The 18,917-nt window shown below is 56.4% G+C and overlaps 3 protein-coding genes across 8 annotated transcripts; 1 reads left to right on the top strand and 2 right to left on the bottom strand.

Annotated features, from left to right (window-relative positions):
- The first annotated feature begins 3,102 nt into the window (after positions 1 to 3,102).
- Npb (neuropeptide B) lies at positions 3,103 to 3,696 on the top strand. 2 transcript variants are annotated; one of them, XM_038327192.1, is made up of 2 exons: positions 3,103 to 3,359; positions 3,435 to 3,696. In XM_038327192.1, exons 1-2 carry the CDS (start codon positions 3,123 to 3,125, stop codon positions 3,567 to 3,569), a joined length of 372 nt encoding a protein of 123 aa, XP_038183120.1. In that variant the 5' UTR covers positions 3,103 to 3,122; the 3' UTR covers positions 3,570 to 3,696. The 2 variants fall into 2 exon arrangements, with proteins under 2 accessions (XP_038183120.1, XP_041910909.1); XM_042054975.1 differs by having other exon boundaries at positions 3,103 to 3,696.
- Positions 3,697 to 4,952: 1,256 nt separating this feature from the next.
- On the bottom strand, positions 4,953 to 11,935 carry Pcyt2 (phosphate cytidylyltransferase 2, ethanolamine). Of its 3 annotated transcripts, XM_038327189.2 has the most exons (14): positions 11,778 to 11,935; positions 10,269 to 10,357; positions 9,716 to 9,877; positions 9,156 to 9,222; positions 8,496 to 8,580; positions 8,251 to 8,295; positions 7,896 to 7,949; positions 7,337 to 7,475; positions 6,855 to 6,937; positions 6,498 to 6,575; positions 6,197 to 6,262; positions 5,992 to 6,057; positions 5,756 to 5,844; positions 4,953 to 5,677 (listed from the first exon to the last, which is right to left on the bottom strand). In XM_038327189.2, the coding sequence occupies exons 1-14, from the start codon at positions 11,864 to 11,866 to the stop codon at positions 5,575 to 5,577; spliced, it is 1,215 nt and encodes a 404-aa protein (XP_038183117.1). In that variant the 5' UTR covers positions 11,867 to 11,935; the 3' UTR covers positions 4,953 to 5,574. The 3 variants fall into 3 exon arrangements, with proteins under 3 accessions (XP_038183117.1, XP_038183118.1, XP_038183119.1); XM_038327190.2 differs by lacking the exon at positions 7,896 to 7,949; XM_038327191.1 differs by lacking the exon at positions 4,953 to 5,677 and having other exon boundaries at positions 5,781 to 5,852.
- A 484-nt stretch (positions 11,936 to 12,419) lies between these two features.
- On the bottom strand, positions 12,420 to 18,843 carry Sirt7 (sirtuin 7). 3 transcript variants are annotated; one of them, XM_038328668.1, is made up of 11 exons: positions 18,705 to 18,843; positions 18,501 to 18,638; positions 18,322 to 18,426; positions 15,752 to 15,822; positions 15,589 to 15,661; positions 14,920 to 15,018; positions 14,611 to 14,847; positions 14,393 to 14,473; positions 14,147 to 14,253; positions 13,692 to 13,777; positions 12,872 to 13,084 (listed from the first exon to the last, which is right to left on the bottom strand). In XM_038328668.1, exons 1-11 carry the CDS (start codon positions 18,798 to 18,800, stop codon positions 13,008 to 13,010), a joined length of 1,170 nt encoding a protein of 389 aa, XP_038184596.1. In that variant the 5' UTR covers positions 18,801 to 18,843; the 3' UTR covers positions 12,872 to 13,007. The 3 variants fall into 3 exon arrangements, 2 of the variants coding, with proteins under 2 accessions (XP_038184595.1, XP_038184596.1); XR_005285175.1 differs by having other exon boundaries at positions 12,944 to 13,084; positions 13,282 to 13,777; XM_038328667.1 differs by lacking the exon at positions 13,692 to 13,777 and having other exon boundaries at positions 12,420 to 13,084.
- Between the last annotated feature and the right edge of the window lie 74 nt (positions 18,844 to 18,917).

Genomic DNA, 18,917 nt, shown 5'->3' with positions numbered 1-18,917 from the left:
AGTCACCACTCAGAAACAGGAAAAGTAGAGGAGACTAAGGCAGGGCCAAGCTGGGCAGAGACCTTGAGGTGTGTTGTGCTGGGGGACTGGCAGGGGCCACATAGCCCATGAGCTGCCCTAACCTGGAAGAAGCCCAGGATCTCTCCAGCCCCAGCCCTAGCTGGGCAAAGCTGCCTTTCTGGCCAAGCAGGCACTGGTCATGCCCAGGTGATCTTCGGAGACTGCTGTCTTCCTCAGACTGAAGACCAGATCTAGGGTAGGAGGATGTGGTCCTCTGGTGCCTTCGGGAGGGACAGCCCTTTGCAAACTTCTTTATTCCCTACAGCTGGGGATTTTCAGCCTCTTAGGGGAACAATAGACCAGCCCCAGGGTGTCTATAAGCTCCTGGGTGGTAGTTAATTTAGGGTGGTGTCTGGGAGTCCTGGTCAGTTCATCCCCTTGTCCTTGTGAGGGCCAGCCATGATAATCTAAGTCCGGGCAGGCCACCCAAAGGAAGTTCTTTACTTCTTCCAACCATCATCACCTAGGATTCTGGCCATCGAGGAATTTAAATGGAGGCTGGAGTCTCAGTTGTTTACCCTCCAGTGCTGCAGGAGGAACCACGGAGTTGAGATCACCCAACCCCCACCCAAGAACAGACCATTGAAAGGAAATTCCTGACATTCCAAGCACTGTAGATAGAAGCACCTGCTAGCCCACAGTCAACCAGACACCCCTAGATGAATGTCAGCCAATCAGGGGTCTTAAAACCTCAGAAACCCCTCACCCCCACCTTTACCACTATAAAATCCTATTCTAATTGAGCTTGGGTCTCTCCGGTTATTCCAATACGTTGGATATGCGAAGAGACAGAGTTTGCAAACTTGACTAAAATAAAGGCTCTTTGCTTTTACATGCGGGACTATTGGTTTCCTTGTCTGCTTGCAGGGATTGTGGATTTGGGCATAACAGTCCTCAGAGACTCAGTGACCATGGACAGTGAACACATTTGCACACCACCTGTGCCCAACAGCCTGGAGAGCAGGCCAAGCAGGGGCAGGACTCCCCGCCATCTGTATCATCTATAAGTCTACAGTGCCTTTGAGGTACTCCTACTTGAAACAGATCTGTGCTTCTGAGAGACTACAGCTCCATACCGCTCGGTTATCTCTCGCATGCTGAGCCTGGCACTGGCATCAACTGGCACGAATAGAGATGGGTGCAACTCAGCCCAAGGATACCCAAGAGCTGCAGAGGGGTGTCAAGATCTGTGGATTTGGAGCTCCTTGGGCTGGCAGGTCTGGTCCATCCTAGCTGGTTTTTCCCTCCCCAGCCTGCTCACCCTTCTGGGTGCCTTCCATGCTTTTCCTAGGAACTTTCTGTGGGGAAACCCACCATTCTAGGTCACCCTGTCTGAAGCATCTTCCTGTACAAAAGGGAGTATTCATGAGGTCTTTCTCTTCCCAGCTCACGTCAGGGCTCTCCATGACTATAAGCCTTCACTCTGGGTCTTTCTGATCTGTTACCTCAGGACCAGCTCCACTCATCTCACATGCCCAGTCTCTGGAGATCAGAAGATCCCGACTAACCCTGGGCATAGAGAGTCCCTGGTTCTGGTCAGGACACCCTGGTACAATTCCATCACGACAGCTTGTGCTCTCCCTGAACCCCTTTCCCAGGTAGGAACAGCAGGTCCTGTAGGAAGCTTATGCCATCGACCTAGGTAGGCTTTCTCCATGCCCCCCCCCCCTTTTTTTTTTCCAAGTTTTTTGAGACAGGGTTTCTCTGTGTAACAGCCCTGGCTGTCCTGCAACTAGCTCTGTACACCACCTCGGACTCACAAAGATCCGCCTGCCTCTTCCTCCCGAGTGCTGGGGAAAACCCTGTTTTGAAAAACCAGAGGGGGGAGGGAGGGGAAGAGGGAGAGGGAGAGAAAGCCATGCGATGGTGCCTCACATCTTTAATCCCAGCATTCAGGAGACAGGCAGAGGGCTCTCTGTGAGTTCAAGGCTACCCTGGGCTATACAAGGTTGACTCTCACATTTTTTTTTAAAAAAATATTTATTTATTTATTATGTATACAGTATTCTGTCTGTGTATATGTCTGCAAGCCAGAAGAGGGCACCAGACCCCATTACAGACGGTTGTGAGCCACCATGTGGTTGCTGGGAATTGAACTCAGGACCTTTGGTAGAGCAGGCAGTGCTCTTAACCTCTGAGCCATCTCTCCAGCCCCTATAATTTCTATTTTTTGTGTGTGACTGTTTTATTTGCAAGCATGTCTGTGCACCACATGCATTCCCCCAATATCTGCAGAGTCCAGAAGACACGTGATCCCCTGGAACTGGAGTTCCAGTTGTGAGCTGCCATGTGGGTACTGGGAATTGAACCTGCGTCCTCTGGAAATGCAGCCAGTGCTTTAAGCCACTAAACCATCTGTCCAGCCTGGGAATTTTCTTTTCAAGACAGGGTTTTTCTGTAACAGCCCTAGCTGTCCTGGAGCTTGTTCTATAGACCCACCTGCCCCGCCTCCCAAGTGCTAGGATTAAAGGCGTTTGCCGCTGTACCCAGTGGAAAATTTCTTAATTAGTGACTGATCTGGGAGGGCCCAGTCCATTGTGGGTTGGGTGGTCCTGGGTTCTATGAGAAAGCAGGCTGAGGAAACCAGGAAGCAAGTCAGGAAGCAGCACTCTCCCACGGCCTCCAGGTTCCCCGCCTGAGTTCCTGCCTTCGCTTTTTCCAGTAGACTGTGACACAGGATATGTTAACCACATAAAAACCCTTTCCTCCTGACGTTGCTTTTGGTTGTGATTGTTTCTTCACTGCGATAGTAACCCTAAGACAGTCTCTCATCACGCCCGAGGGCGTTGATACTTCCGGCCAGTAAGCCTCAGAGGGCAGTTAAACTTCAGCAAGGAGAGATTGGCTCTCTGCTCATCAGTGACATGAGTGTTCAGGCCCAGCAAGGTGTAAGAGATCCCACTGATCCTCCGTGCACAGCCCGTGCTCCACTGCCACTCCTCCCTGCTCCTCCTCCAGGCCTCTGCTCCCGCCTCCCCCTCCCACCCCACTGCAGATATAAAGCCGGGCCGGTTCACAGACTTCAGCCACATTTCCCCTGCTCCTGCGCTCAGCACAGCTCCATGGCTCAGTGTGGGACGTTGGTGGCCGCCGCCCTGGCGCTGCTCTTGCTGCTCCTGCCGCCAAACCTTGCGTGGTACAAGCCTGCGGCGGGACCCCAGCACTACTCGGTGGGCCGCGCCGCGGGGCTGCTGTCCAACTTCCACAGGTTCCCGTCCCCGCGACGCTCAGAGTCCCCAGCACTCCCTGTCGGAACCGGACCCCTACGCTTGGAGATGCGCTCTAGCCTAAGAAGCCTTGTGAGTGCAAGCGGGTGGTGGGTGGCGGGAGCCGGTGGGGCACGAGCGGGCCCTCAGCCTCCACCGCCCACCCAGGCCCTGTGTGTCAAAGAGGTGACCCCGAACCTGCGGAGCTGCCGGCGGCAATTCAACAGCCCAGGGACTTTGCAGTGTAAAGCGGACGTCTTCTTATCGCTCCAGGAAGCTGAATGCCAAGGGCCCGAATCCTGAACCCCCGCCCCCATGCCCAGCCTTGCTTGAAGCTGCGCAGGCCCTGTCATGTGGGTTTGCGCCAGTGACCCCTAACTCCTACCATGCTCCACAGCAAATGGCTAAATGAATAAAGAAGCAAACTATGTCTGCTGAGGATTGCTGGAGGTTAGCACAGACCGACTAGTGCTCCTAGGAGTGGGTGACGTCCGAGCAGGCCCCAGGGCCGCTGCTGGGCTTCCAATAGCACCCCCTTCTTTGGCCAGGCTGAGTCTTTCCCTCTTCCACAGAGCCAGAACAGGTATAGAGGCCCCAACCCCACAGTCTGCACAGGTGACCCCCGCTTAAGCAGTAGTCACTGGGCATAGAGGTCCTAGCAGGTCATCTGAAACGGCCCCACCATGCTGCCCTCGTCACAGAATCGCCCTTAGCAGTCCAGATTCCTAGGTTCTTTCCGGAAGTCCTGCTTTGTGTCTTGCCTCACTCCAGGCGACCCTGCTGCTTCTGGGATTCCTACTGCTCGGACCTTGTCTGTCTTCCACCCTTTAAAGTCCCCCAAAGACCTTGAAACACTAAGCACATAGCTACTGTATGATCAACAAATCAGGACAAGAAGAGAGGTGCGCTGACCCAGAGTAAGGCTCTAACCGCATAGGAGTCCTTAGACCCACCCCCAAACGCCCACTGCCCTGAGGGCCAGAGCCTGGCCCACCCCTCACATATTCTGGGCACTGGCCACAAAGCCAAGTGGGCAGCTGGCTTGAGTCCTGCCTTCCCTGCAGCCCAAGGCAAACACCCCCAGGTGCCAGCTTCAGTAGCTGAGCGAGCCTGCTGTTTAGGGTGTTTTCCTCTCCGTGGTGTCCTCACCCAGAGGCCATGGGTGGCACAGGGCATGCCAGCCAGTGCAGTATTCCTCTGGAGACCAGCACACTCGGTGGCTTCCTTGACCTGAGACTGCGCAGAGTCCTGGGGTTCTAGTGTGGGCATCACCCCCGTTTCCTAGCAGGCAGGGCTGAGGTGTGAACGCTGAGCACTGTACTGGCTGGAGGTAGGTATGCCCCTCCTCCAGATCCTGACCCCAGGTCTCATCCGCTCACAAAGGCTCTCTCTCTTCCAAGGGAGGAGAGCGGGCAGGTCTACCTGCTTCAGTAGGTGCAGAGACCAGGCGTGGGATAGGAGAGCACCAGCAGCACCCTTGTTTGGGAGAAGCCAGGACTTCAGCACTGAGTCAGCCTCCCCTACAGTCAACCACCAAGAGGCAGCAGACCTGCTAGTGTGCCAAGATCCTGGGTCTACAGAAGAGCCAGGGCCAGGTACACAAGCTGCCCAGCTTCCTGGCCTGGCCCGTGTCCACCCTTCCCTAAAAGAATCCCTGCTGTGGACGGGTTTCCTGTTTCCTGTGTCTTCCTGGGGCCATATGCCTGCAGGGCACTTCCCCGCTAGGCTTTATTCAGCGGAGCCAAAGAGATTTACATGGGCCACTGAGGTACAAAATGAGGACCACGGAGTCTGTGCAGAGAACAGTCAAGCTGGCCCAGCCGTCAGGGAAGTACATCTTCTGGGAATCAGGAATGGGGTGCTAGAACATGCCCCAAAGTAGAGGGTGCCCACTTGCAGGGTGACCCAGGACAAGAAGTCCCCAAAGTCATCCCCCTCAGTATCTCTCACCAAAGCTGGGCCCGCAGATTGCAGCTTCCAGTCAGGCAGGAGGGGCGTCCCCAGCCAAGACTGGGGCAGTGGCAGTCAGGACTGTGGACGCTAAGGACACACAGCAGTCCTCCAGTCTCCTGTCCGCTGGGCTGCTTCACTGTGCTGGCCACCCTCTCTGGGCAGCTCAGTGCAAAGGACTGAGCCTGTGGCAAGATGGGCAGTGGGGGCCTCACAGGCAGCAGAACAGCACCCTCCAGCAGGGCCAGCTTCCTTTGGGATTGTGTGAGCTGACACCAAGACACAGAAGCAGAGCAGGGTAGGGAGAGAAGAGATGGGCACAGAGCAAGGGCGTGAGTGACAGCCTCCAGGTCAGAAGTCAGTCAGTCTCCCCTGCAGGCTGTGCCTCCTGCTGCCTCATGGCCTCCAGAAAGGCCAATTCCTTGGCTTCCTTCTTCTGATTCCGTGCTTCGTACTCCAACCTGCAGCCAGACGGGTATCATCAACCGGGGAACCAGGAGCCGCCCAAGGCTGACCCACCGGAGAGGGAGGGGGCCTACCTGTTCTTGATGATCCTCTGCACAATCAGGTCTGTGGTGAGGTCGCTGCCACTGTCGATCTGACGGAAGATTCCTCTTCTCTTGGGCTCCTGGAGGCCTCAGTGCAGAGAGGAGGGTGGTGAGACTCCTCCTGACCACAAAGACACCCCCCGGTGCCCCTCTACACACAGGAGACCAAAACCAGACAGGACGGTTGTTCCCACTTCCCAGAGGCAACTCAGACCACAGCAACCCACCTGGTAGGGGTCAGAGCCATCCCTGTCTGGCACAATTTCTGTCTTCCCATGACATACTAGGTCCACCTACAAGGGCAGGGAAGGGTCAGGAGGCCTCCTCAGAGAAGCTCTGCCACCATGACAACCACCCAGGGCTAGCCCAGACCTAGGAAAGCTGGCCCAGGCGGGTGCCTCTAAGACCTCGTCAGCTGGAGAGAAGCCTCACCTTGAAGTGACTCAGGAGCTCCGCTGTGACCGAGTACGGTGCCCCAATCACCACTTCTGAAACATACTGCAGAGACATAGCCAGGAAAGCAACTTACTCAGTTCTCATGTCTGGCAAGCCAGGACTACAGGGTGGCAGAGAAGGCCCAGGGAGCCAGCTGGGACAGGGCATCATAGCAGGGCCAGCGGGCAAAGGGAATCCTCAGGCTCCTCAGTAGGGGACAGAAACTGCACCAATGGGGCCCAGCCACCTCCACCCACCTTACTACGGCTCAGGGAAGCATCGCTTCCAGACCACTCACCCGGCAGGCCAGCACGCTCAGAGTCCGCTCATGCAGGTTCATGATGGGGTAGTTCTTACCCTTGTATCGGTTTACTTCCTAGGGCCAGGAGGTTGGCTCAGCTAAGGAATGGTGCCCCTTCCCAGCTGGCCTTCCTGGGCAGAAGCTGGGAGAGGCGCCCCCCCCTCACAGGAACCCCTAGGCAGGGCTGTCCTGGACTCCAGTAGAGATCCATGCTTGCCTTGACTAGACACCTGGAGCCTCACTCCTTCAGAGGCCACCTGTGCCTACCACTGACCCCAGCGAGGCCCCAGGAGGGATCCCATGGCCCATCAGCTGGTGGGGTACTGAGAAGTGAACAAGCAGAAAGGCAGAGACCTGGTCGAAGTGCAGGCCGGCAATGATGTAGGGCCTCCTGGCCAGCTTGTGCACCTCCTCCAGGAAGTCCACGTGCCCGATGTCTACATCTGGATTAAGAAGCGGTAACTAGCTGTACATGGTGTTTTCCTGCATACCCAGTACTTGCATGGTGGAGGCAGGAGCATTGCAAGCTCTAGGTCGGCCTGGACCACACAAGAAAATTCTGTCTCCAAGCAGCGAGACCTGGGGCTCAGCAGTGGCCACGTGTCTCAGATACAGAGCCCTGGGTTCCATCCCCAACCCAAGGGGTGAGGGGCAGCAGTAAGGGGCAAGGAAGGGAGGGCTCTCTCCTGTCCTCAACAGCATAGACCCAAGGGACTTTTTGCCATTTTCCCTGATGAGGGCTGTACCCGCTACAACCCAGCTCAACCCTGGGGCCTTGAGCCTACGGGTTCCACTCTGTGGCATGACTGTGGGGCACAGAGGCCCTGAGAGGATACGGAACAGGTCAAAGGCACCGGCCACGTAGATGACTGTCTCCCCAGGCTGGGGTTCCTTCCCAGAAGCAAACTGGATGATCTTCTGGGATGTCTGCAGAAACTGGGACACCCCTGTCCAGGGACTCTGCCCCCCAGGGCACTATTAGCCAAGAGAAGGAACCAGTCAGTGCCAGAGGCCTCGATGTGTGCCCCTCACCTGGCACCCCCACCCTCAGGGCCACTCTTCAGAGCCCCTGACATAGGTATGGGTGATGGGCGCATATGCAGAGAGCATTAGAGGCTGGACTCCCCCCAACCCTAGCCTGCGAATGACCCAGCAGCACAGCCGGGGGTTATGTCCAGGCAGGCACTTGGGGCAGGGGCAAGGACACACCATGGTAAGGTCAAGCAGGACCACTGTAGCTAGCAGGACTGTGGCTCCACCCGGTGGCCACAGAAGATACTGCAGTCAACACCAGCTCTGCCTGGCAACACACCACCAGGAGCAGGCGCAGAGCCCAGTGGCCAGCAGTCACGGCCCTCTGAGGGACCCGGCACCCTGAGGCCACCATCTGGTCACCTGGGAGGAGACTTCTGAGGAAAGTGTGTCCCCGGCAGGTGTCGGGTGAGGGGGCTACAAAGGGAGAGAGGGCCAGGCCATTTGGTTAGATGCCACCTTTAGGTGGGCAGTCCTTGCTCCTCCTCCAACAAGTGGCTGCTGGGACTGGCCACCTCTTGCCTGTCCTCCCTCCCAGCATCCACTAGCTGGCCAAGCCTGGTGGTCAGTACCTGGCCAGCACTGGGAAGGAGAGGGAGGAGGGCAGACAGTGAAGCCCTGGGTGAACCTTTCCCCGTGGGAAGCCTACAGTGGGAGGCTGGGGAGCGCTGTGTGGTGTCTTTATTTCCAGAGCAGCCTCGCAGCCGGCTGGACTCACCTTGCCAAAGCTGTCAGCATATTCCCGGTACTCGGAGGACATCTCCTGCACACAAGGGCAAGAGGCTAAGGGACCTCGCCCTCCTGCTGCCAACCCTGGACCAGCACACCATAGCCCCAGAGCCCGAGGACGGGATGGTCAGGGAGAGAACAGGCTGGACCCGAGGGTGGCTAGGAGGTGCCCTGCCCTCCCTGTCTGTCCACAGCCCAGGGACCACGCCCCAGACCCCATTCCTCCGGACTCACCTGACTGCTGTGGTGGGCCTTGGTCACCAGCAGCATGCGGCCCACGAGGTCTGTGGTGGACACACCCTGCGTGCGTTTGCACTCTCTGGGGCAGAGGTAAGGTGGAGGTTTTCATCCCAGACACTCCTGAGGCTCTGCTATAGGCGGAACCCACCTGAGGGACATGACCCTAACCCAGTCCCCCCACAACAGAAAACCAGATTGGGGCAGAGCAATGGGCTCGCATCAGTGACAGAGCAGAGGGTTCATTCAACTGTACAATGTAGCACCCGGGAGTAGGCAGGCCACATGTGGGACACAGCTCCAGTCCCCATTTTGACATCGTACCCTCTGGCCTCTTAGACCCAGGGCCCTATACCCTGCTCTATTCCAGGCTGCTTTGTCTTCTGTAGGAACCACTGGCCACAACTGGCTCTTTAAATTATAGTTAATTAAAATAAAAGGCCAGTTCTCCAGGGGCACCCGTGACACTACTGAGTCCATGGATGCCCTACCCACAGTGCCGATCAGGAATGCCGCCCTAGGACTGGCCACACAAAGGTCACCCACAAGCATTCCTTCCTGCACCCAGTCCTGACTGTGGGCCCAAATGCCTTGCTGGCTGCTTCAGAGCAGCAATGAGAGCTAGGAAGGGATCCACTTGAGCGCCACTGGACCTACCTGTACCTCCCAGCCTGCTTCACTTCCTCATAGGTATCTCGGCCATCCACTGTCAACGTGATGTCATCTAGGGGTGACACGCACACACAAAAGGATTCTGTTGCTGTTTCTGACATAGAGGATCTTGCTATGTCGCTCAGGCTGACCTGGAACTTTTATTTTTTGAGACAAGGTCTCTGTGCAGCCCCAGCTGTCCTGGGACTTGCTGTGTAGACAGACCTGGCAACTCAGAGGTCTGCCTGCTTACGCCTCCAGAGTGCTGGGGTTAATGGCTTGCACCACCATCACCCGGGTGACCTGGAGCGTTTAAGGCCCCTGCCTCAGTCTCCCCGTTACTGGGATCATGTGCCTGCACCATCACACTGGGCTCATAAGAAATGTTCCTTAGCTCGGGGCACCCTTCGGACCAGAATGACCCTTTCATTTGTGCCAGTGCTCTCGGGGAATGGGCCCAGAGCTTTCGGCCTGCATGGGATGAGGAGCCCTCTACCCCTGAGACCTTGTCAGCTGTCAACCATCTGACTGAGCCCAGCCCCCATCTCCAGGCCCCGCCCACTCACTGCCGTGAACACAGAAGTCACAGTTGAACTTGTCCAGTGTCTCCAGGGTGGTGACGTAGGGAGCGGCGGGCACCACTTCATCCACCCACTTGATGGCCTGTACCATCTTGTACCTCTCCTCCTGGGTAAACACGGGGGGGCCCTTATGCTTGGCAATCTCCTCTAGGGACAGAGAAAAGAAAAAGAACAAGACAAGACAAATGATGGCCGGCTCCAGGGGTCAGTCCTTAGGAGCCTCTACCGCAAAGCTAAGCGGGAAGTAAACACACGAGTCTCCCAGCCGTAGCCCACAAGGCAGGACCCCGTGTAGCCAGCATGTGTGCCCAGGTTAGTAAGGATACCCTTTAACCAAGTCTCTCTGTTCTCAGGAACCAGGGTAGGGTGGACTATACAGCTGGAGATGCTCTCTACAGCTGGGACCAGGATGGATTACTTACTAAACTCTTAGCCACTGCTGTGCTCTGGGGAAGGATGCAGGATTCGTTCCCCCACCCCCGCCCCCTGCAGGCTCGGTTGGTTGGAGTAGGTCCCGACACGGCAGCCCACACCTTACCATCGGTATGCACACCCACGATGAGGTAGTCCCCCATGGCCCGTGCCTGGCGCAGCTGATTCGAGTGACCGTAATGCACCATGTCATAGCTGTGAGGGCAGACAGGGCGGGTGGTCAGGCCTTCTATTGATCTTGGCTGGACACTGGGGGCCTTGTGCAGGACCGCAGCTTCGCTCCTTTGGAAGCCCCCTGGGAGGGCTCCTAAACCAAACCCCTAGATTTGGGGTTTACAGAGCCAAAGTCAGTTCCCAGTTGTCCACACCCTAGATACTGGACTTAGGGAACGGTCTCAGTCAGTGCCAGGTCAGTTCAGGGAGGAGGCTTGGTAAGATCCAGAGAGCCAGTGAGTGACACCCGCAGCCCACAAAACAAAACTTGTCCAGGACTTAAACATGGGACCTTCTTGCTTAGGAGCAAGACTCAGATCAACAAGCCACACTAAAGCTTTGAAACAAGAAAACAGTCCTGAGTTAGCAGCAGGCTCCATTCTACCCTGAGACTGACCAGCTCCATCCACGCGGCCTGGCTTAACTCTGAAAGAACAAGTGCCTGTCAACTGGTTCTGGAGCCTTTATCCTCAAATCTAGGTCTGGCCGTGACTACACTGTCAAGGTCAAAGCTACCCGGAACCCAGCAACATGCTGAGCACTGAGGGTACCATTGTGCACTGGGGCCACCTGTATTCTCCTCCATGGGCCAGTGCTGGGTCACAGTCTCTGCTCAGCTTCCTCCAGAACTCCAGCAGGGTGTCATCAGGTGACCCGAGCAGCCCAGGATAGCCGCTACAGTTCACGGAATGGAGGCAGGAAAACAGACAACCCTAGCAGGCTCAGGCACCACGGTAAACTCTGGGCCAGCCCTTGTGCCCACTAGACAGGTAGGGCAAGATTGGAGGTCAGAGTACGCCTCTGGGATTATGGTACAGTGTTGTAGCTGAGCCAAGGTCATAGTCCACTGACACGAAGTCAAAGCCACTGCTGGTGACTCGGGTGCAGAAGAGCGGGAGGGGCAGAAGTTGAAGCTCACTTGCCTAGCTTGTACCAGGCTATGGGTGCATCCTCAGGACCACCAAACCAAAGTCAAACAAGAAATGCACCAAGTCCAGTCTACTCCCCGACCGAATCCCCTGGGGAGCCCTAGTGACCATTCTGCATCCCTTCTCATCCACCCGGGTTAGGCAGGACGAAGGGCTGGGGGCAGTCAGTTACGGAAAGGCAAACATCTCTTCTGCTTGTTGACAGTTCCACGACTTTCTTAGAGCAAAGCAGCGTCACTGGCTGACTCGCCAGAGAAGCCATGGCCTTCCAACCCCGGGAACCTGGGTCAGAATCACCGCATTTCCGGTCTCCGGGGGGAGCACTGCCCGGTGCACCCGCGTCCGCACGCTACACTCCCGAGTGGCGGGGGCCGGAGTGCCTCGTGCGGCCTCGGAAGACTCCGGGATCCGCCAACGGCCGGTGCGTGACCCCGAGGCGGCCGCCCACCCGTAGCCGCCGCCGCCGCACTCACCAGCCGTCGCACCACACCCGCACGGCGCGCTGGCCCGCCGGGACCCTCCGCCCGGCAGCGCCGGCCTCCCCGTGCCCGTTCCGGATCATAGCACCGCAGGCCCCCGTAAGACCGGGGCGCTCCCGCGACTCGCAGGACTCTGGCCCCGCCCCCGACGCTTGCGCGTGCTCACGCGGGTCTCACCCGCCTGCCGCGGCCAATTGCGAGCGCTACTCCAGGCCCCGCCCCCGGCCGGGCCCCGCCCCCTCTGGCCAACATTGGCGGCCAAAGGTGTGCGTCGCAGGTCCTAGCCCAAGGAGGGTCAACTCCCAGGGAGTGTCCAAAGGGAGCAGGCTAGTACGAGGGCTTGGTTGGCCCCCACGCCTTGAGCATTCCTAGGGACTGGATTTTTTTTTTTTTTTTTTTGATACAAGGTTTTTCCATGCAACAGCCTGGCTGTCCTGGGCTGGTAGCTCTTGTAGACCAGGCTGGCCTCTGACTCACAGAGATCCGCCTGCCTCTGCCTCCCCAAGTGCTGGGATTGAAGGTGGGCGCCGCTCCCCCGTCTCAGGTGGGGCTGGGATTTTCATAAGCACCGCGTAGCTGGCCCTCAGGTATTTTCAGATACTCCGCGGTGCACATAGCAGTCATTGGGACACCAAGGCAGTAGAGAGATGCTTTTAATAAGACTTGCTCAAACTGGGGCTTGGACCCGCCCCTGTGCCGCATACCCAACACAGAAAAAGGTTTCTATAAAGTGAACACACTTTAGTCCTAAGTAGTAGAAATAGTGAGGCCCTGAGACTAGCCTGGAGTGAGGTAAGGCAGTGGGGGCTCCTCTGCTGGCCAGGCCGGAGAAACGAAGAAAGGCCTTGCTGCCACCTTTGAACAGGGTGAAGGGAGGAAGGTGTCCTTGAAAGTCAAGCCCCTGTGGGTGCAGTCACCACAGTGCGAGGGAGGCTTCCCACAAGGACAAATGGCTAAAGAAACATCACCGTGAACTGTCACCCCCAAGAGTTCTTCCCACTGGATCCTGTGGGGGCGCGGCAGCCTTCATGGTGACATAGGCCCCTGAACAAGAGTCCAGCCTTCTACAAAGTGCCAGTGGTTCCCTGTCGACACCCGGCTATGCTGCTTTCTTCCTCTTCGCACGCTTGGCACAGCCCCTGCCAAACCAGCCTCCTAGAATGGGGGGAGCTGAGCTAAGTGGGGCACTCTGGTCCCCAGGTGGGGCGTCTTCTCGGCTTCTGCTCAGCGACTTCCTGCTGTGGCTGCCTTCTTCGCCAGCACGGAGGGGAGTTGCCAAGGAGAAAATGGGGTCTTGCCACCTGACAGGAGGAAAAGCAGCATCAGGCAGGTGTGAGCCCCTCTCGGTCACAACCCTCCCGGGCACGGGAAAGCTGTCTCAACGCTGGGTGGGCTTTGACTAGGAGCAGCTTTGGTGTCACCAGCTACAGAAGGGATAACTCCTTGGGTGGCAACCCCAAGGCCAGCAACAGCCCTGGCTGGCCTCTTAGTGTCTCACCCATCCCTGGTGGGCTCGGCATACACGGGAGGGCAGTGCCAGCTGCAGGACGGCTCCATCTCCAAGGATAAGTTGCTACCAACTCTGGGCCCCACCTTTCACTTGTATGGATAGGGCAGGTGGACCAGACTCTTTCCCCCTTCCCAGACGGTATGACAGGGATGGGAGGGAAGGCCAGCTGACCAGGGAGGCATGGCCTACAGACTACACCATGAAGAAATCATGTTTCTGACTGAGATGCAGAACCACATATTATAAACGTAAGATACAGATAAGCACTGATTAAAAAAAAAAATGAGCTAAGTTAATGTTAAAAAAAAAATTCCAAAAAACAAACCAACAATAACAACAAAAAACAATACAGCACAGGAGAGGCCCACGTCACAGAACACACCACAAACATAACATACAAGAATTGCCAGGCCCAGAGGTGAAGGGATCCTTAATTTCTTGAACCCTTTGATTAAAAGAAGTTACTGATTTCCCCTCTAAGACCCTGAAAATTCACAGAGAAAGAAAGTGTAAACTTTTCACTCAATACACACCAAGTCTAAAATAGCACACATTCTGCATCAAGGCAATTTGATTACGCTTTCCCCAAACATCCCAAAACCAAGGACACAGATTCCGTCTGACCAGAGTCGCGGCGTGCTCACCCGCACAGGTGTCAGCCAGGCTGCAGAGATCTACACGCTGGCAGGCCCCCCTCTCGTCACAGAGATTCGAGGCGCCATACCAGTCGGGGTGGAAGGGTGTGCACAGGTGGTGGAGCCTCGCCTCCGCCAGTCCCTCTGGAGGCTCACAGAAGACAGACACAGCCCGTCACGCGGAAGGGCAGGAACGGGGCCGTGGTGCACCCACTCACCGGTCGTAGACAGGGATCTCCAGGCCCAGTTCATCCATGAGGAGCTGCATGACATCATCACATTTCCCATGAAGCTTCAAAGCAGCCCAGTCGTCCTTCGGGGTCCACTGAAGACGAGAAAGGCAGACAAGAGTGACTTCCCGTCCTCTGCTTCCCCTGCAGGTTGGGTCAGCCCTCTCCAGGAACACGGACCTGCACAAGGCTCCCAGGACGCGGGTATGAGGACGCGCTATGCACCCATGTTACCTGCAAGTTCACAATGTAGAGTTTGGGCCGCCGGCTAGGAGGCTTCGTCATGCACCACAGGCGGGGATACTTCCTGAGTACCTGCCGGGACGGACAGACGTGACGCAGTAAGAGACGATGGTTAAGACGGCGAATCTAAAGCTCGCTGAATGGTGCAGGGTGGGCAGCCCCGGAGCGCGCTCAACCTGCGATGAGTTCACAGTGTTGCCAGCACGCACCTTCAAGCTGGACCCTAAACACAGGATCGTGTCAGCTTTGCTGGCAGCCTCGGTCGCTGCCTCCCAGTTCAGAGGCTGCCCCAATGTCCCCCTCTCCCCAAAGTGCACAATGGTGTCCCGGAGCTGAGTCCCACACTTATGGCAGGTCCGGCCAGTCTGGTGTCGGTGAAGGGCGGTTCTCTCCGTCACATCGAACACTCGTACATACTCCCTGTTTGGGACGCAGGAGGTGCAGACCTGGGGATGAGAGGGCACTATAAGTGAGATCTGTCGGTCACCCAGACCCTGTGCCCCTCTGGTACTGCTTACTTCAATATACATATTCCCGTGGAGCTCAGAGATGGCAGTGCGTGGCAGCCCGCTGCGCAGGTGGAGCCCGTCACAGTTCTGAGACACCACGTGCTGCACCTGGGACGCAGACGTGGAGACAGTCAGGAGGGATGGAGGAAGCACCCCACGGCAGGGAGATTATCCTGAGCCCAGTCAGGAGGGGATGGAGGAAGCACCCTGCGGCTGGGAGATTATCCTGAGCCCAGTCAGGAGGGGATGGAGGAAGCACCCTGCGGCAGGGAGATTATCCTGAGCCCAGTCTGGCCAAGGGAAGGCCCTGTGGTGGGAGAGCAAGCATCTGTATTACTCCTTCAGGTTGGGGAACAGCTTGGGGCATTGGACCAATACCCTATCGGGTCATTCTCTTTCAGGTCCCCCAAGAGCCCAGGCAGATTGCTTGCTCAGCAGCTCTCTGGAGGTTTCTGACAAACCTCCCCGGTACCCACGATGTTGTCTAAAGCGCCCCCACCCCACCCCACCACACCCCACCCAACTGAGATTGAATGGGAAGCTGGGGACTAACAGTTCAGGGGTCAAACAGGAGCCTGAGCTGCTTGGGACCATGGGGACCCATGCTTCACACGGGGTCGACTGGGAGGTGACGCAGCAGCTTCTCACCCGGGCAGAGGTGCGGCTCTGGGCTCTTACCAGCTTTTGCTCATGCAAGCGGGTGATGCTCATGTGTGTGAGGGTGGGCTCAGCGTCACTCAGGTCGGTGGCACTGTGGGATACGGGAAAAGGCAGAGGTGAGCGCTGTATCAGTCAGGTCCAGGTGCTCTCTAGGCAGGCGAGAAAGCTGGAAGATGCTCACCTCACGCGCCTTCCTTTCTGAAGCAGTGTCCATACTCCATTAGGACCCCGATAATCTGGGATAGAAGCTGCCTGCACAGTTGGACAAAGATAAGTCTACTGAAGGGAGTCACCCCAGGCACCGCAGAACGCCCCATGTAGGGCATGCCACACTCCAGGTTTGTCAACAGACCAGTGTCCGCTCCATCCACTGCTGACCTGTCTGGCCCTCCCAAGTAGAATGCACCCAAGCATGTCTCTTTTCCTCTGTGCACATGACTCTCCTGTCCTGTCTGGGCCAGTTCACCCTTCCAGACTCCTCAGAATGCTGCCCTACTTCAGGGTCACTTCCCGGTAGTGTCCACATCTACCTCAAACACTGAAGGGCTCATGGGTGTCCAAAGGAATGGGGATTTAGTGTTCAAGTCATGTTCAGCAAAGAGTAAGCCCCGGGAGGAAGTGCACCTCTGTCCAAATACTTATATCCAACTCCAAGCTTACATATAAAAACCTCCAGGATGCCGGGCGGTGGTGGCGCACGCCTTTAATCCCAGCACTTGGGAGGCAGAGGCAGGTGGATCTCTGTGAGTTCGAGGCCAGCCTGGTCTACAAGAGCTAGTTCCAAGACAGGCTCTAAAAAAGCTGCAGAGAAACCCTGTCTCGAAAAACCAAAAAAAAAAAAAAAAAACAACAACAACAAAAAAAACAAAAAACCTCCAGGATGAGATAAATGTTAGCTAATTTTCCACGAAAAACAGAAAGCATTTAGGATCTAAGAATCTTTGGATCCTGGCTGGCGCAGCCCTGTATCCTCACTGCTGCTTACGCTCAGGGAGGTACCCGCCCTGACCAGGAATCCCCATACAAGAAAGGACGAGAACCTCGGATGCTGCTCAGACCACATTTTCAAGCTGCACATGGTATTTAGTTATCGCCAGGTTTGAGGAGGCGATGATCGATATCACTGCTATGAAGTCGTAACTGGGCGGATCAGTGCAGGGCTCTGAGGGTTCCAGACGTCCGAGCGAGAGCAGCAAATGTTCCTTACACTGCTACTGGGCCACTGCTGTCTGCTTCCCAATGCCACGATTCCCTGCAGAGTGCTACTCAGTGCCACGCCAACAGCAGGGCGGCCCAAGGGCTCCCCGGCCTTGAGGATCGTATGTTTGGCACTGTGCTTGTCTGTTTATGACTGTGGCTGTTATCTTTGTAACAAAGGCCTTCTTTACTGTATGTTTCTATATGCATTTACATCTGTGCACATATGTGCAGACATGCACATGTATGTGTGCCTATGTACGTGACTCTCAATCGATCTCCACCTTATTTGTTTTGAAACACATTTGTTGAGGGGGGCACGCTAGCGCCACACAAGTGGAAGTCAGACAACAACCTGTAGCGGTCAGGTCAGTTCTCTCCTCCACCACGTGGGTTCTGAGGGCCAATCTCAAACCTTCCCCGAGCCATCTCACTACACTTCCCACTTCTCACAACAAGGTCTCTCACTGAACCCGGAGCACGTGGGTTTGGCTGGGTGGGCTAGCCAGCAGGCTTCGGGAGTCTTCTTGGGTTGTCCTTCCAGGGCTGTGATTACAGGAGTGTGCCACTGCTCAGCCTTTTCAAACCCAGGTCTTTGAGCTCACACGCCAAGTGCTCCATGGAGGTGGAGGTTTCTCTCTAGACCCCCTTGGGGATGCTTGAGAACAGACATCACCTTGGCTGACCCTACTTACGCCAGACAGGCCACACACACCCTTGATCAAATAAACACATCAGCCACTTTCAAAGCTCGTCACCCCTTAGCCCGGGAAGTTCCGAGCCAAGAGTACGGCATTTCTGTCTGTACCCATTGTTCTGTGAATCTTTCTTCTTTTTCGTTTGTTTTGAGACAGGGTTTTGCTTCAAGCTGTGAACCAGGCTAGCCTCAAGCTTTTGGTTTTGCTCTTCCTCCTCTCCCAGGCTCCACCTCCTGAGTCCTAAGGTGACAGGTCTGGGATATGACATTGGTTTTCTATTTATCTTTCTTAAGGAGTAGGAGACCAGGAGAAAGTCTAAGGCTCCAGTCTGTCCACTCATGTGGGTCAGTCTGTCTGTCTCCTTCACTTTAATGAAGAAGACACCAGCAGGCAGTTGACTACTATGTTTGTCATTAACTGGCTGTCAGAAGTCAAGTTTTCTAAAGTCTTTGGCTTAGTTAAATTACTATTATTATTAATAATACCATTTTAAAACAAGGTGGTATCATTATCATCATCATCATCATCATCATTATTTATTATTTATTACTACCATTTTAAAAACAAAGTCTCTGTGTAGCCCTAGCTGTCCTGGAACTCCCCAACCAGGTTGACTTTGAACTTACAAAGATCCGCCTGCCTCCGGAGTGCTAGGGATTAAAGGAGTGTGCCACCATGCTCAGCTTGCCTTAGTTAAATCTTAAATCCAGAGTTGTTTTGGGTCCCTGAAAAAAGAGGACGCCTTGGAGCTGCTTCAGAGGTGACTGTCTGTCTGAACTCCAGCACTGCGCAGTCCAAGTTTGTGTCCCAGAAGGGGGCGCCCTACACCTGACCCAGCCCGCAGGCCCGCGCCTACCGTGCTGATCCCGGCGCCTGTGTAGACCACCAAGTGTTTGGCATTCCGAACAGCTCCGGCCAGTTCCTGGACCTTCCTCCGCAGCTCCTCCGGGTCATCACACACCTGCGGGGAGCCGGGCTGGTCATACGGGCCGCCGCCTGCAGCCCGTCTCCCGCAGCCTGCAGCCCGGGACTCGCCTCCTCCTGACGCCGCTTGAGGCCCTCTCGTCGCCGGCTCCGACCCTGCAGCTCGGTCACCAGATCCTCGCTCTCGGCCAGCAGCCGGCCCTCCTCCGCGCTGCGCTCTGCAGCCGCCTTCCTCAGGATGCGTGACACCTGCGGACGGGCGAGAGGTGAGCGATTGCACGCGCGGGTCCGGCTGCGGGCGCGACCGTAGCCTACCTGGCGGAGGCGCTCCCGCTGCTGCTCCTCCCGCAGCCTCCGGACACGCTCGGCCGCCTTGCGCTCCGAGCGGCTCAGACCGCCACCGGCTGCCATCGCTCTGTGGACTGCGCTTCCGGCTTCCGCTTCCGCCTCGCCCGGCAGCCGCAGAGACGCATGCGCGCGCCCGGCGCACCACGCCCCTTCCGACTCGCCCTTCCCACCCTAATTTCG

The sequence above is a fragment of the Arvicola amphibius genome, chromosome 4 (genome assembly GCF_903992535.2).
Source record: "Arvicola amphibius chromosome 4, mArvAmp1.2, whole genome shotgun sequence".
NCBI classification, from domain to species: Eukaryota; Metazoa; Chordata; class Mammalia; order Rodentia; family Cricetidae; genus Arvicola; species Arvicola amphibius.
Note: the sequence above shows the minus strand (reverse complement) of the source record. Positions and strands in the feature narration are given on the sequence as shown.

Coding starts and splice junctions, on each gene's coding strand:
- Npb (XM_042054975.1), top strand. CDS start 3,123: ATGGCTCAGTGTGGGACGTTGGTGGCCGCCGCCCTGGCGCTGCTCTTG.
- Pcyt2 (XM_038327189.2), bottom strand. CDS start 11,866: ATGATCCGGAACGGGCACGGGGAGGCCGGCGCTGCCGGGCGGAGGGTC. Junction 6,576..6,854: donor CCGGCCTGCACTTCGACCAG/GTCTCTGCCTTT, acceptor TCCTGGCCCTAG/GAAGTAAACCGATACAAGGG. Junction 5,678..5,755: donor CAGAGGATCATCAAGAACAG/GTAGGCCCCCTC, acceptor GTCTGGCTGCAG/GTTGGAGTACGAAGCACGGA.
- Sirt7 (XM_038328667.1), bottom strand. CDS start 18,800: ATGGCAGCCGGTGGCGGTCTGAGCCGCTCGGAGCGCAAGGCGGCCGAG. Junction 15,019..15,588: donor GCTTGCATGAGCAAAAGCTG/GTAAGAGCCCAG, acceptor TCTGCGTCCCAG/GTGCAGCACGTGGTGTCTCA. Junction 14,254..14,392: donor TCTACATTGTGAACTTGCAG/GTAACATGGGTG, acceptor TCTCGTCTTCAG/TGGACCCCGAAGGACGACTG.